This window comes from Chiloscyllium plagiosum, unplaced genomic scaffold, assembly GCF_037043375.1.
Source record: "Chiloscyllium plagiosum isolate Xiang-an unplaced genomic scaffold, Cpla_swu_hap1 HiC_scaffold_1, whole genome shotgun sequence".
NCBI lineage: Eukaryota > Metazoa > Chordata > Chondrichthyes > Orectolobiformes > Hemiscylliidae > Chiloscyllium > Chiloscyllium plagiosum.
Genome location: NW_028270139.1, coordinates 109,205,352 through 109,220,808, shown reverse-complemented (window position 1 = coordinate 109,220,808; position 15,457 = coordinate 109,205,352). Strand labels below are relative to the sequence as shown.

The 15,457-nt window shown below is 39.6% G+C and overlaps 1 protein-coding gene across 1 annotated transcript in view; it reads left to right on the top strand.

The window, feature by feature from the left end:
- Positions 1–10,887, top strand: part of LOC122555430 (long-chain-fatty-acid--CoA ligase ACSBG2-like) — a 104,698-nt gene extending 93,811 nt beyond the window's left edge. The window contains exons 13-14 of the mRNA XM_087989658.1: positions 3,618–3,864; positions 10,647–10,887. Coding sequence (XP_087845784.1) covers positions 3,618–3,864; positions 10,647–10,735 — 336 coding nt within the window. The 3' untranslated portion in view covers positions 10,736–10,887. The remainder of the gene's footprint in view (positions 1–3,617; positions 3,865–10,646) is intronic.
- The last annotated feature ends 4,570 nt before the right edge of the window (positions 10,888–15,457 follow it).

Genomic DNA, 15,457 nt, shown 5'->3' with positions numbered 1-15,457 from the left:
AGGTGGATAAAGAACTGGTTGAGCAACAGGAGACAGAGAGTAGTAGTTGAAGGGAGTTTCTCGAAATGGAGAAAGGTGACCAGTGGTGTTCCACAGGGATCAGTGTTGGGGCCACTGTTGTTTGTGATATACATAAATGTGGGAGAGGGCATTGGTGATCTGATCAGCAAGTTTGCAAATGACATGAAATTTGGTGGAGTAGCAGAAAGTGTAGGGGACTGTCAAAGAATACAGGGGAATATAGATAGACTGGTGAGTTGGATGGAGAAGTGGCAGATGGAGTTCAATCCGGGCAAATGTGAGGTGATGCATTTTGGAAGGTCTAATTCTAGAGCGAACTATACTGTAAACGGAAGAGCCTTGGGAAAAGTTGATGAGCGGAGATCTGGGAGTTCAGGTCCATTGTGCACTGAGGGTGGCTGCACAGGTGGACAGAGTGGTCAAGACGGCATTTAATATGCTTGCCTTCATCAGACGGAGTATTGAGTATAACAGCTGGCAGGTCATGTTAAAATTGTATAAGACTTTGGTTCGGCTGCATTTAGAATACTGTGTACAGTTGTGGTCACTACATTACTGTGTACAATACTGTGTGCAGTTCTGGTCACCACATTACCAAAAGGATGTGGACGCTTTGGAGAGGGTGCAGAGAAGGTTTACGAGGATGTTGCCTGGTATGGAAGGTGCTAGCTATGAAGAGAGGTTGAGTAGGTTAGGTTTATTTTCATTAGAAAAAAGGAGATTGAGAGGGGACCTGATTGAGGTCCACAAATTATGAAGGGTATAGACAGGGTGAATAGAGGTAAGCTTTTTCCCAGGGTGAAGGATTCAATAGCGAGAAGTCACGCATTCAAGGTGAGAGAAGAAAAGTTTAAGAGGCATACATGCGGAAAGTACTTTACACAGAGGGTGGTGGGTGTCTGGAACATGTTGCCAGCAGAAGTAGTAGAGACAGGCATGGTAGATTCATTTAAGGTGCGTCTGGACAGATGCATGAGTAGGTGGGGAGTAGAGGGATATAGATGCTTAGGAATTGGGCAATAGGTTTAGACAGTTGATTTGGATTTGCACAGGCTTGGAGGGCTGAAGAGCGTGTTCCTGGGCTGTAAATTTTCTTTGTTAGTTACTGAAAGTTCAGGTACAACAGGAAGTAAAGAAGGCAAATGGTATGTTGTCTTCATTGTGAGAGGTTTTGAGTACAGGAGCAGGGATGTGTTGTTGCAGTTCTACAAGGCCTTAGTGAGGCCACACCTAGAATAATGTGTGCAGTTTTGGTCTCCTTTTCTGAGGAAGGATGCTCTTGCTCTTGAGGGAGTGCAGCGAAGGTTTCCCAGGCTGACCCCAGGAATGGTGGGACTGACGTATAAGGAGAGATTGACTAGGTTAGGACTGTTTTCGCTGGAGTTCAGACAAATGAGGGAGGATCTCATACTTATAAAATTCTAACAGGACTAAACAGGCTAAATGCAAAGTAAAGAGGATGTTCCTGATGGTGGGTGTGTCCAGAGCCAGGGGCCACAGTCTGAGGACTCATGGTGGACCATTTCAGATGAGGAGACATTTCTTCACCCAAAAAGTGATGGGCCTGTGGAATTCATTACCACAGAAAGCAGTTAATGCCAAAACATTGAATTTTTAAATCGTGGAAAATGGAATCAAAGATTGTTGGGAGAAAGCAGGATTAGGCTATTGAGTTCGATGATCAGCCATGATTGTGATGAATGGTGGAGCAGGTTCGAAGGGCTGAATGGCCTCCTCCTGCTCATATCTTCTACGTTTCTATGAGATGGCACAGATTCATTGTAACTGGCAAAATAAGTGAAAGTAATATGAATCTCCCTGCTTCTGTTGTTTAGTAGAACTGAATGTAGCAGCCAGTAATGGAACTGAAATGTAGCTTGTACATTTGTTCCCTAAATATTACAATACAGATTGTTTGTCAGTGTGATTTGGCTGTAACGTGATTGGTGAATTGGGGAACAATTTTTTTTAAAGTGTGAACTTCTATTGGTTATTATGCAATTCCAAACCCGGTTATCTTAAGTCCACTCGAGGTGTTTACTTTGGATCAAACAAAAGAGATTGGATGATGGGGCAATTTTTTTTCTGACCTTATTGTTAGTGTTCTTGGGGACACTTTAGAAATTATTGGAGGAGAAAATGTTCGGATTTCAAGCTTCTCCTCATTCTGGTCAAAGCATTCTCCAAACATTGGTAAGCTTTTAGACAACATCAAAGTGCTATTTCTACCTCTGAACTCAATCTCTTTCATCAACCCATAGAGCAGGGTGCAATAGCAGCTTTCAAAGCTTATTATTTAAGGCGCACATCCAGGAAGCTGATTGCAGCTACTGAGGGGGATAATGAGGACAGTGTTCTTCAATTTTAGAAGAGCTTTAACATTAAGAATGCTATTGACGTCATTGTAGAGGCCTGGGGTGATAGCGGTAAGGATTGCTTGCATGCAGTTTGGCGGAAGCTTCTTCCTGATTTTCTTCATGGTTCAATACCTTTAGAATCATCACAGGAACTTCCAGCAATCAAAGAACATTGCGTTGCTCTTACAAAGCAAGTTGAATTTGAAGATGTGGAGATTAATCTACAACAACTTGTTGCTGTGGTGGAAATTGAAGCTCGAGATGAAGATGAAGTAGTCCAGGATGCAGGACCTCGAGAACTTTCCACATCTCTTTGTCTCCTATCCTAAGGGTAATTGAGAAGCAATAGGGTAAGGGTTTGGCTCTTAGAAGAGAATGACTACAATGCAGAATGCAGGAGGATCACAGTTTGTGACATAAAGTCTTATCTGGCACCATATGATCATGAAAGAAGAAAGATGGCAAAGAAGCAAAAACTAGCTGCCTTTTTTAAGGCAACCCCCAAGAAACAGTCTGAGGACAACCATCCACTTCTGGACTACATATTTTCTTTCATTGTAACCCTGCACCTGGAAGTAATGATGATGCTGATGATGACCCTCAGCGCCTGTCCTAATGCAGTACTGTAACTCAGCAAACTCAGAAACCCATTAAAGGTGTTAAATTTATTGTATTATTTCATTAAAATATTATTTTAGCATTTGTTTAGACTGTGCTATTATTTGTGTTAGGCTAACTACTATTTGTGGTTTTGACTTTTACATGTATGTTTGGTGGTTTGCCTCAACTCTATTTTTCTCATCAATCCTGTTATTTCTATTGTGCGATTTTCTATAACACGTGTTAGAGCAGAACAGATGGTGCTCACAGATTGCTGGCTTACACATTATGTATAATTATGGTTAAAGAAAGGATTTCATCACAGAATATGTAAGACTGGAAATGACTAGTTTGCAGACTAGTTTCATTCGTTTGAAAATATTTTTATTTTAAAATTGATTTTCTGTCAAGACTTGAGGTTGAAATAGGACATTTTGATTTATTTGGCTAAGATATTCATGAAATGGAAACAAATGGAATGACTGAATATCTATAATGATCTATAATGTAAATGGAGGTTGCACAAACCACATTTATGGAATGGTAGTTAATATAATGCTTTTCAGTCTATTTTTATGGTGAACAGTCATTTTCATACCTTCCATTATTCTTGTCTCTTTCTCTTCCTGTTGTCCATAGTCTTACATGGATGATCAAACGGGAGCCCCATTAGATAATTTGGCTCCGGCAGCTGTTGCATTTTGCCGTAGGTATGGATGCTCAGCCAACACTGTGTCAGATGTGCTAAGTGTAAAAGATCCTATAATTTACAAAGCCATTCAGAATGGAATTGACGCTGTCAATAAAGATGCTATATCTAATGCTCAGAAAATTCAAAAGTGGATCATTTTGGAAAAAGATTTCTCGATTATTGGAGGAGAATTAGGTAAGAGATTTTAACTAATTATCATTAAAAACTTGGGTTCTAAACAATTGTGCTTTACAACTGCAAAGTTGCCATACTCTCATTAAACCACAGGCTTCTCTTTCATTGTAGATGGACAACTGAGTGGTTTAACCTGAGGGTCACCAGGCATCAGGCAATGGGAGGGATTGAGGAGGAAGGTTCTTCATTTTAACCTTCACACTTATGGGGAGGTGATGGCCTAGTGGTATTATCATAAGACTATTAATTCAGAGACACTGGTAACGTTCTAGGGACTCGGGTTTGAATCGGGAGGAGAGAGATTAAATAGGTAGGCCCATAATCAGAGCAGTTTAAAAGAATGAAACATGACCTCATTGAGACATGTCAGATTCTCAGGGAACTTAACAGGGTAGATGCAGGGAGGCTCTTTTTCCCTTGATGGGAAAGACTAGTAATCTCAGTAAGGGGTTAACATTTGAGAGAGAGGTGAGGACCTTCTCCTCTCGAGGGTTGTTGTCTGTGGAATTCTTTGCTGCAGAGGGCTGTGGAAGCTGAGCTTGTAGGAATATTCAAGACTGATAAAGACAGATTTTTAATCATATGGGAATCAAGGGCTGCGGGGTAATGGAAAGAGAATAGAGTTGAGAATTATAAACTCAGCCACGATCTCATTGAATGATGGAGCAGACTTGTTTGGCTGAATGGACTACTACTGCTCTTATGTCTGACTGTGTTATGGTCTAAATAAATAACTTAAGATAATGCAGCAATTGTTTTCTTTGAAATAGCTGTAATTATGAAAAATTATTAGACAGTTTGTGTTTGTCAGATGTTGGAAAGGTTGTAGCGTGCTGTCTTGACTATGTACTCTGAGAAAAAGGGCTTTCTTTGTTAAACAGTATGTTCATTAATGGATACACCCCCCCCCCCCCCCCCCCCGTAATTGGTTCAGATATGAAATTCCTGTTTTCATGCAGTGATGGTAAATATAGACTGATGTGTGGCCTGATGGCAAAATGATCATGAGTATTTGCTGCTTCATAGTGTTGTGAGGTGCTGTGGTTTGCCTCATGATATATACTGCAGCTGTGCCCATCTAACTGAGTTGTAAGTACAGTGAAGATATGATTGAAATCTGTCCGTGAGACTGGAACTCAAAGATAATTTTCTTGCCTTCCCTCTCAATCCTCTTTCAGCCACATGCAAGAATAAAATTAAAACCCTTTGGTATCACAACAACTTTTAAGTGTAAGGTAGAAAATTTTTATTTTGAAAAATACTGAGGATCTACAAACCCTAGTAATCTCATATACATTTCAGATGTTTGCAAGGTCACAGAAATTTTAATGCAGGAATTCAAGGAGCTTATTTAAATTTAACTGTTTATTCAGTGTATTTCAAATGGCCTGCAAAGCCTCATTGATACCCATTTTTAGTTGCTGGATCTGTATGACAGTTGTCTCATTTAGGTAAAAACAATGACTGCAGATGCTGGAAACCAGATTCTGGATTAGTGGTGCTGGAAGAGCACAGCAGTTCAGGCAGCATCCAAGGAGCTTCGAAATCGACGTTTCGGGCAAAAGCCCTTCACCAGGAATAAAGGGTTAGATTTGTGAAAGTGCCACGCAGCAGGGTGGAGGGTATCCTCAATATGTGTGTTTTAGAAATCAAGCAGATTCATTCATATGCATACTACCCATAGTCTTGTGGGACATTAGAAAAATGCTGTCAAAACTTAAAATTCATGATTAGAGCTTATTGCAGTATTTCATTTTTGTTATTTATCACTTTAAATGCACCTAATGAATCAAGCAGTGCTAATCACTTTGTGTTTGTCTATGGATGTGGAAGTAAGGGGACCACTCATATGTGTTAAAGAGAAAACGATGGCTCACAAGAGGAGATTTGTTCCTTGGACTGTGTCCAAGTGCAGGAAAGACTGCCAAAAGCATGCAAATGGAGAAAAACAGAAACTAAGAGTACAAGCTCAAACTTCTAAACCTGAGGGTAAATGACTAGTTTGGTTCTCTTGGCTGGGTGAACCACTGAAGCCTAGAGACACACACTGAGGTTAATTGCTAAATTAATATTCCAGTTGGAAGGAAGTATTAATGATGTGGGAAATGTTACAATCCATCACATAAAAGCTTTACTGACTCAATCATGGATAATTGGCTCAAGTTGGAGATGAAGGTAATCCTGCACAACGATATCATCAAACCAAGTCAAAGTGTCTGGTGTTCTCCAGTTACACTGGTGTCAAAATCTGATAGATCATCAGGATTCTGTATTGATTACATTTAAGTTAATGATGCAAGAAAATAAGCTCATTCTTTTTCAATTGCCTGGTTTAAGGATTGAATTGATAGCATTGGAATTCCAGACATTGTCAGCAAGATTGATTATGGACAAGGTTATGGACAACTTCAACTAAATAAATCTTTACTTTTATAGCCCCAGGTTGTGGAACAAATTAGGTTAACACCATTATGAATGATGAATGTGCCAGCTTCCTTTCAAAGATTGGCAAACTGAGTAATTGTCACATTATAATCTATTTGCCTAAAGTAACTTCTCTGAAGACCATGCATATTACCTAATACAAATACTCCATAATTGAGAAGGAATCATTAAGTTTGGTCTTATGATTAATGGTATATTTTTGAATTTGGATTTCAAAGTGGAGGCAGATAGATTTAGGTTGGTTCTAACATTTTTTATAAAAATCAGACATGCCAATTTTGAAGAGTGATACTTTCTTGCAAGTGATGTATTTGTATCTGGTTGCTGTGAGAGTGATTGGGAGACCTTTGTGGTGCTGGTGGATAACATTTTTATACCATTGGGTTTTTTTGATGGACAGAGCAAGTGTATTAAGAAATTAGTTTAATTTTGACTTAAAGGCAGAATGTTCAAAGTTAGTTCAGAAGAACTCAAGAGTTCAGTTCAAAAGAAAATGGTGTTTTACCTAACAGGTGAATCAAGTTAATTTGGGTGAGGGGGGGGATACCAGTCATCTCAGCAGTAGTGGTTTCTGCTTCATAATGCTTCTAAACTAGGAGAGTTTAAAAAGATATTCTGGAGTTGTCAGAACTGGAAACATTTAGTTCATTAAAATTGTAAGAGATTCATACCAGCAAAGTTGGGAAGAAATCTTAGTAAAAGTTATCAACAGTCCAAAGCAAAAAGACTGGAGAAAGTCAGCTAAATAAAGATTTTTAAAAAATCTGAAATGGGAGTGATTTTTCTCGGTAAGTCAGTCTGCAAAAGAGAAGGAAAAATATTTTAAAATATTGAATGCTAAAGAGCTAAAAAAAATCTGACAATATGACTTGGCTTGGAGTAAATGAAGTAAAAAAGTGGGACGTTAGTGGATAATTCTGATGCCAATGAGGGATTTAATTTAACTACAATTCTGCACTTTGTGCCTAAATTTACAGAAGATGAAATTAAAAGGTTCTTTACCGTATATGAAAAGGTAGTTGAAGAGACAAAATAGCCAAAGGTATTTGAACTCTAATCTTACAAGTACAGCTGTGAATATATAAACCAGTTTGTCGGAAGAACAATTTGCAGATTGTGAGATAAAACCATAAGAAATGATAACGAACATATCCAAATTAGAAACAAATCAGATAGTTGTAGAATTTGAAAGAGAAAAAAAAATGCTGTTGGATCAGTGGTTTCATTCAGTGAAGTTTGAGAAAAATTATGAAATTGTAAGGGAAAGAATGATTGTGGAAAAATTGACAAATAGAATTCATGTAAGCCTTGACACCTATTTAGATGAACATCAAAAATCTGAGAAGCAACAATTCTGGGACATATCTATGATTAAAAAAAAACAAAAGAACGGTGTTTGCTGGAAATCAAACAAAAACAGAAACTGCTGGAAAAGCTCAGCAGGTCTGGTAGCTTCTGTGGGGAGAAATCAGAGTGAACATTTCGGGCCTGATGACCCTGCTTCAAAACTGATGTTTGTTAAGTAAATGTTGTTTTTTATGCAGAAGATAGGGTGGAGGGAAGGGGGAAGGAGTAAAGGATAGATGGAGATAGAGCTTAGAGAGAGCAGTTGGACAGACAAAGGAATGACTAACGGTCAGCCTAGAGAATGAATTGCTGCGAATGGGGATATTAGCAGCTAACAAGTAATGTGGAGCTTATGTGGAGCAGCAGACCATATGATAGCAAGGCCTGATGGGTGGGGGTTGGGGTAAGGACACGGGAGAAGGTGCCTCAAGCCCTAATATTGTTGAACCTGACAATGCATACAGAAGGCTGTAGAGTTCCCAGGTGGAAAATGAGGTGCTGTTCTTCCAGCTTGTGATGAACTTTGCCGGAGCATTGCTGCAAGCCTGAGACAGAGATGTTGGCCAGGGAACTGGGTGGTGTTTTGAAATGGCAGCCAACTGGTTGCTCAGGGTCTTTTTTTGTGGACAGAACATAGGTGTTCTGCGAAGTTGTCACACAATCTCTCCTTCATTCCTTAATGTAGAGGAGACCACATTGTGAACAGTGAATGCAGTAGACTAGATTGTTTGAAGTGCAGGTATGTTTGGACCCTTGGATACTAAGGAGGGAGGAAGCAGACAGCTGTTACATCTTCAGCAGTTGCAGCGGAAGATGCCATTGTACTGTTTGTTGGGGGGGAAATAGTGTTGAGAGTTATATGCAGCCTTAATATCAGAGCAGTCACTCTCACTGCAAAGAGTTCAGTTCTCAGAAGAGAACAGTATTTCTCCTAGCAGGAGAATCAAATCAGTTCAGGGATACCAGTCACCTCAGCAGATGTGGTTTCCAGTATGTGCAGCTTCTAAGCCAAGAGCATTTAGCTAGATTCAGAATTCTCCAATGTTCATATACTTGCAAAGGAATTCTTATTTTTTAAACAAATCCTTTCAGCACTTGAAAGGAGAAAGAAACTAGAAATTGATCAAAGATTTTTAGAAAAATATTTTAGAAAAAAATGGAGATAGAATCAATTACAATAGCGATCAATTACCAGGAGATCCAGATTTAAGAAGGATTAGAGTCATGAAGAAAAACCTAGAGTTGGTGATGTTTGGAGTTTCTTGTTCAGTTTGGCAGTTGAAGTGAATCTGAGCTGAAAATGTGTTGCTGGAAAAGCGCAGCAGGTCAGGCAACATCCAAGGAACAGGAGAATCGACGTTTCGGGCATCAGCCCTTCTTCAGGCTTATGCCCGAAACGTCGATTCTCCTGTTCCTTGGATGCTGCCTGACCTGCTGCGCTTTTCCAGCAACACATTTTCAGCTCTGATCTCCAGCATCTGCAGCCCTCACTTTCTCCTCCAGTTGAAGTGAATCTCTCAAGTTATTTAAAAGGTACTTGGATCTGCACCCGAAATATTGTAACCTGCAGTGTGCCAGTGCTGGGAAGTGTTTTGGTATATTCAGCTGGTGCAGACATGGTGGACTGAATAGCCTCCTCCTGTGCCGGATAGTTGGTTCAATGTGTTATGGACAAGGCCAGACCCCCTCAAAATGTTTTAAGAAGGTAGCCTCAACCCCCAAAGTTTTCTTACTTTAAAGTAAGATTCTTACTTTAAAGGTAGATATGGAGTGGGTGGTCCAGGTGTGATGCAACTGGTCAAACCACTCATGGCTAAGCAAAACACAATTTATTTAAACACTATAGTCAAACAAAAGAAAGATAGAGGAATTGAGAATAACGTACCTATTGGAAAACCTAACTGAACACTAGATACAATAACTATTAGTAATTAACTGTTCCAATGTAGTAATATCCCATAAACACACCCCTTGGCAAAAAGATAAATTCAGACACAGATTCTTATGTGCAGTTTAACAGTGAGAGATTTCAGAGAAAGTCCTAGTTAGGAATCATTTACTGAAGCTTGCAACCTTTCTGGGATCCAAACAGCTTCCAACGTATGCAGCTAAAAAAATCTAGAAAGCCTGATCTGGGAGAACTGGCTACTCCCCTTCCATTGTTAAACTATTTTTACAAAACTAAAGACCTCTTAACCTAGAGACTTCAGCACCTCTGCTTTTACAACCCCTCTTTGAAAAGGTTGTTTTGTCCTGGGTTTTGTGGAAGGGGCAACATAATCACAAATGGCCTAGGGGTATGATTCCATTTAAAATGTGAGAGGTCCTAGGTTCAAATCTCAGATTAGCTGTGATATTGTTCTCAAAGACTTTTCCCTGGGGTGAGGGAGTCATAGCTGCTGGGATCAGACTACATCTGGATAAAAATGTGAATAGGAAAGGTTTAGAGAAATATAGAACAAGACCAGGCAGGTGAAACTAGTTTAGTTTGGGGTTATGTTCAGCATGGACTGGTTGGACCGAAGTCTCCCTGCTCTATGACTCGAAGAGGTGTTAAGATTTGTAAAAAAGAGAGAGTTTTGACTGATACTGTGAATGGATTTGGTTACCTTTACACTAAGCCAATTTGTACGAACTTTCTTTTCTATTTTCAATTCTTAATGTGCAACATATTTATAATTCATATTTGATACAATCTACCTGTTAACTCATGCTTAACTTTTGTTATTTCTGGGTATTAGGATAGCAAGTTAGCCAAACACTTCATTTTAAACTGTGGAATCTTATGGCTTTTCCCTTTCAGTAAATAATTGGAATTCTTTAAAAAAAGGTACTGGTTTCGACTGAAGTCACAGCAAGAAATAGATGCAAATCTAATAAATTCTAGGTGGGGGAATAATTGCATATGTTGGTCACTGTAGCCTTAAATAAATGGTCTAGATTTTGAGTTTTAATCTTTCATATTTTGAAATTTTATGTTGTATTCACAGGTCCAACAATGAAATTGAAAAGAGGTGTTGTTTTGAAAATGTACAAAGATATAATTGAATCATTTTATTCGACTGATGTCTTCCTATGAATGATCGAAAGGACAAAATCATCCAGATCTTGTTTTAGAATCTGCACCAATCTTCCATATTTTGTGAAATTGTCCACTTCAATAAATATAAATCTTTATTTTAAAATGAATCACAGTTGAGATTATTGGACAATTGTGTTGATGGCAGGAATAAGCACTATTGTCATAATTTTATTATCCAAATTAAAAAAGAATACAAATCAGTTTCTTTATGATTTATTGCTTGCTTCTTTATGGATAAATTAATTAAATTTAAATGATGTTGCCATAAGTAAGCCACTGGAGGTTGGATCTACCTCTTAGAATATTGTCCAAATTAAGGATGGTGAGCACATCATGAAGGCAGCAGAGTCACAGGACCCATAGTAATCAGAGGACCAACAGTAATGTCAAGTTGTCAGCCTCACCATCTTGGATGCTTGACAGAAATTTTAAAAAAACAGCCACAAAAATAAGGTTGAGGGGACACCACACCTAAGGAATTGGTGACTGAAATTTATAGTCTTTGAGCTTCTGTGGCAACATTGTGGTGCATAGATCTTCCAACTCAAATGGCTATGGTCCATCTCCAGGAAGCAGGGTCCAATGAGCTTGAAGCCATTTTCAAGATAACTGACACGTTCACATAGACTTTGAACACGCTGATTTGCCCTCAACAGTGCTGAGCACCTGCTGACCCTGGCAGGAGGCAGCTTGTGAATTAGCCATCCTCCTGTTAAATCCAACCAGCAAGACTAGAGCAGCAGTAGTTGGGTTTGGGACCTGGAAATAGCCCAAGCTCAAATCATTTTCCAAGTTGGGAACATTCAGCCACTTGTCTCTTTTTGCCCCTCCCCCACTCTTAGACCATTGCATTAGAGGATAGATATATCTCATTCTTATTTCTGACCCAGGTAAGGTGATACACGATGATTCCAAAGTAGTTGGATAGTTTTGCAACAGGTTATTGTGGAATAAGTGGTCAACAACCTCAGGAGGATTAAAATTAGTAGAAGAAAGTAACCCAATTCTACTTCAGAAAAATGCTTCCGGTGTCATTTCCCTATTACTTTGGATAAGTTAATGTCTTTCAACAGTACGTCTGACAACCAACTTGACACTAAATTTTGAATAAAGACAGAAAGTGAATGATATACTATTCAATCAAAATATTACTCAGCCCCTTCTCACTTTAATGGTTGACAACTGACTGAAAACAATGAATCCTTTATAGCAGAAAGAAGCAAATTGCTAAATTAAAACAGAAATTTCTGGAGAAACTCAGCAGATCTGGCACCACCTGTGGGGAGAGAGCAGAGTTAACATTTCGGGTCCAGTGACCCTTGGGAACTAGGCCTAAAATCCTGACTCTTCTTTCTCTCCACAGATGCTGTCAGAGTTTCTTCAGCAATTTCTGTTTGGTTTCCCATTTCCAGCATCCAGTTTTATTTTTAACTTTTTTAGTAAACAAAGTATACAGTTGTATGCTACTTAAAATAAAAATGACAACTTATTAAAACTGAAAACTCTGTTGTCACACTAGTTAATTTACTGGCTGTTTTTGAGGTTTAATAACACTTTTGAGGCCATAAGACAGAGAAGAAGAAATGCACCATTTAGCTCATCGATACAGTTCTACCATTCAGTGAGATCACAGGTTATCTGATAATTCCTAAATTTCACTTTCCTACTTCTTCCCCAGAACAAACTTTGAGCAAAGGGAATTATACCACTTAACATTTAATCAAAATATTACTCAGCTCCTTCTCACTTTTCATGGTTAATTACTGATTGAAAACAGTAGGAAGAATCCTTTATACCAGAAGGATTGATGAATGAAGTAATAAGAACAGAAATTGCTGGAAAAACTCAGCAGATCTGGCAGCATCCATCAAGAAAAAGCAGAGTTAACATTTTGGGTCCGGTGACTGGGGGCGGATTGGTGGCTCAGTGGTTAGTGCTGCTTCAGAGCACCAGGGACCCGGGTTGAATTCTAGCCTCAGAGACTGTGTGGAGTTTGCATGTTCTCTGTGTCTACGTGCGTTTCCTCCCACTATCCAAAGATGTGCAAGTTAGGTGGGATAGCCATGGGAAATGCAGGGATGGGGTGGGTCTTGGTGGCATAGTCTTCAGAGGGTCGATGTGGACTCGATAGGCCAAATGGGATTTTATGAACGCTCGATTCTTTATTGATTTTTTAAAATAAATGTCTAAGTATTTCTAGCCCGACATAATGACCTATCCTGTGCACCCCTCAGTGGTACAGAAAAATTCTGTGGATTTTATCTATCTTAAATGTATGAGCTCTTATTCTGAGATTATACCCTCTGCATGACTCTTATACAAGGAGAAACAGCCTTTGTGCATTCACCCTATCAAGTCCCTTAAGAATCTTTTATCTTTCAATGAGGTTGCCTTTCATACTTCTAAATTCCCAATGAGTACCCAGACCCAATCTACTCAAGTTTTCATAAGGTAGTCTCTCCATACCTGGTATCAACCGAGTGAACCTTCCCTGGACAGCCTCCAATGCCAGTATATCTTAGATATGGGGTCCAAAATTATTTTCAGTATTGTAGCTATGGTCTGAATAGTGCTTTGTATAGTTTGAACAAAACCTCCCTTAATTTATACTCTATTCCCTTTGAAATAAAAGCCAACACTGTATTTGCCTTCCCTATTACCTGCTGAACTTGGACGCTAGCTTTTTGTGTTTCATGGATGAGTCCTTCCAAAGCCCTCTGCTTTGTCGGTCACCTTTTGATAGTTTTAAGACTTTTTCAATCCTCTTGCTTACCACTAATCATTCCCACATTTTGTATGCTTTTTGTTTAAACTTGATACTGTTCTCAACTTTCCTGGTAAACCATAGCTGGGTTATCCCTTTCACAGAATCCCCCTTCCTCATGGGGATATACCTTTGCTGTGAAACATGCGTTATTTTCTTAAACATCTGCCATTATTCCTCAATCATTTTTGCTACTGAACTGCTTTCCCAGTCCTTTCCAGCTGGTTATGCCTTTGTTTTGTGATAATTACCCTTATTTAAGCCTAGCACATTTGGCTGCAATCCACATCCTCCCTCTCTAACTGAACGTTAAATTCTACTGATTTATGGTCACAATTTTCAAGGGCATCTGTTATTCTGATATCATTTATTAAACATGCCTCATTACACATTAAAAGATGCAAAATAGCCTGATCCCTGGGTGAATCCAAAACAATGCTTTGGAAGCTGTCCCAAATACACTCTGTAGTCTCCCTCATGTCTATGTTTGCCAATCTACATGAAGACTAAAATCATTTAATGGTAAGGTCTGAGGGAGTGTTGCTGAACAAAGAGACCTTAGAGTGCAGGTTCATAGCTCCTTGAAAGTGGAGTCGCAGGTAGGTAGGATAGTGAAGGCGGCGTTTGGTATGCTTTCCTTTACGGGTCAGAGTGTTGAGTATAGGAGTTCGGAGGTTATGTTGTGGCTGTACAGGACATTGGTTAGGCCACTGTTGGAATATTGCGTGCAATTCTGGTCTCCTTCTTATTGGAAAGATGTTATGAAACTTGAAAGAGTTCAGAAAAGACTTACAAGGATGTTGCCAGGGTTGGAGGATTTGAGGAGAAAGAGAGGTGTGCAGATGCTGGAGATCAGAGCTGGAAATGTGTTGCTGGAAAAGCGCAGCAGGTCAGGCAGCATCAGGGAACAGGAGAATCGACGTTTCGGGCATAAGCCTGAAGAAGTGCTTATGCCCGAAACGTCGATTCTCCTGTTCCCTGGATGCTGCCTGACCTGCTGCGCTTTTCCAGCAACACATTTCCAGCTTGGAGGATTTGAGCTATAGGGAGAGGCTGAATAGGCTGGGGACGTTTTCCCTGGAGCGTCGGAGGCTGAGGGGTGACCTTATAGAGGTTTACAAAATTATGAGGGGCATGGATAGGATAAATAGACAAAGTATTTTTCCTGGGATCGGGGAGTCCAGAACTAGAGGGCATAGGTTAAGGGTGAGTGGGGAAAGATATGAGAGAGACTTAAGGGGCAACGTTTTCACACAGAGGGTGGTACGTGTGTGGAATGAGCCGCCAGAGGATGTGGTGGAGGCTGGTACAATTGCAACATTTAAGAGGCATTTGGATGGATATATGAATAGGAAGGGTTTGGAGGGATATGGGCCGGGTGCTGGCAGGTGGGACTAGATTGGGTTGGGATATCTGGTCGGCATGGACAGGTTGGACCAAAGCGTCTGTTTCCATGCTGTATATCTCTATGACTTTATGACCAGTGATTAATGTCCTGCCTTTGTTTCATATCTTCGTCATCTGATGATTTATTCTGTGCCAGTGACTGTTCGGGGTATATAGGTTACTCCTACCAGTGCCTTGTTTCCCTATTTCTTTCTTTCATAGGTCCACTTGGATTCTATGTCTTCTGATAGAAGATTCTTTATTGTTGTCATCCTTATTTATCCCACATCAACAATAAAACTCCATCATGCTTTCTTTGCTGCCAGCCCTTTTGAAAATCACATATCTTCGAACATTCAATTCCTAGTGCTGTTCTTGCAACCATGTCTCTTTAATGGCTAATGATTGTCCCATTAACTTGTATTTGTGCTGTTAATTCATTTATTTTGTTTCGACTGTGACGTGATCAAAAAAGAGCTGTTCATTTTTTAAAAAACATTATTTCCCTCTTCGACCTTATTTACTGCTCTTTCCTCTTTTTGTACACTTTGTCCTTTCCTGACCCACTC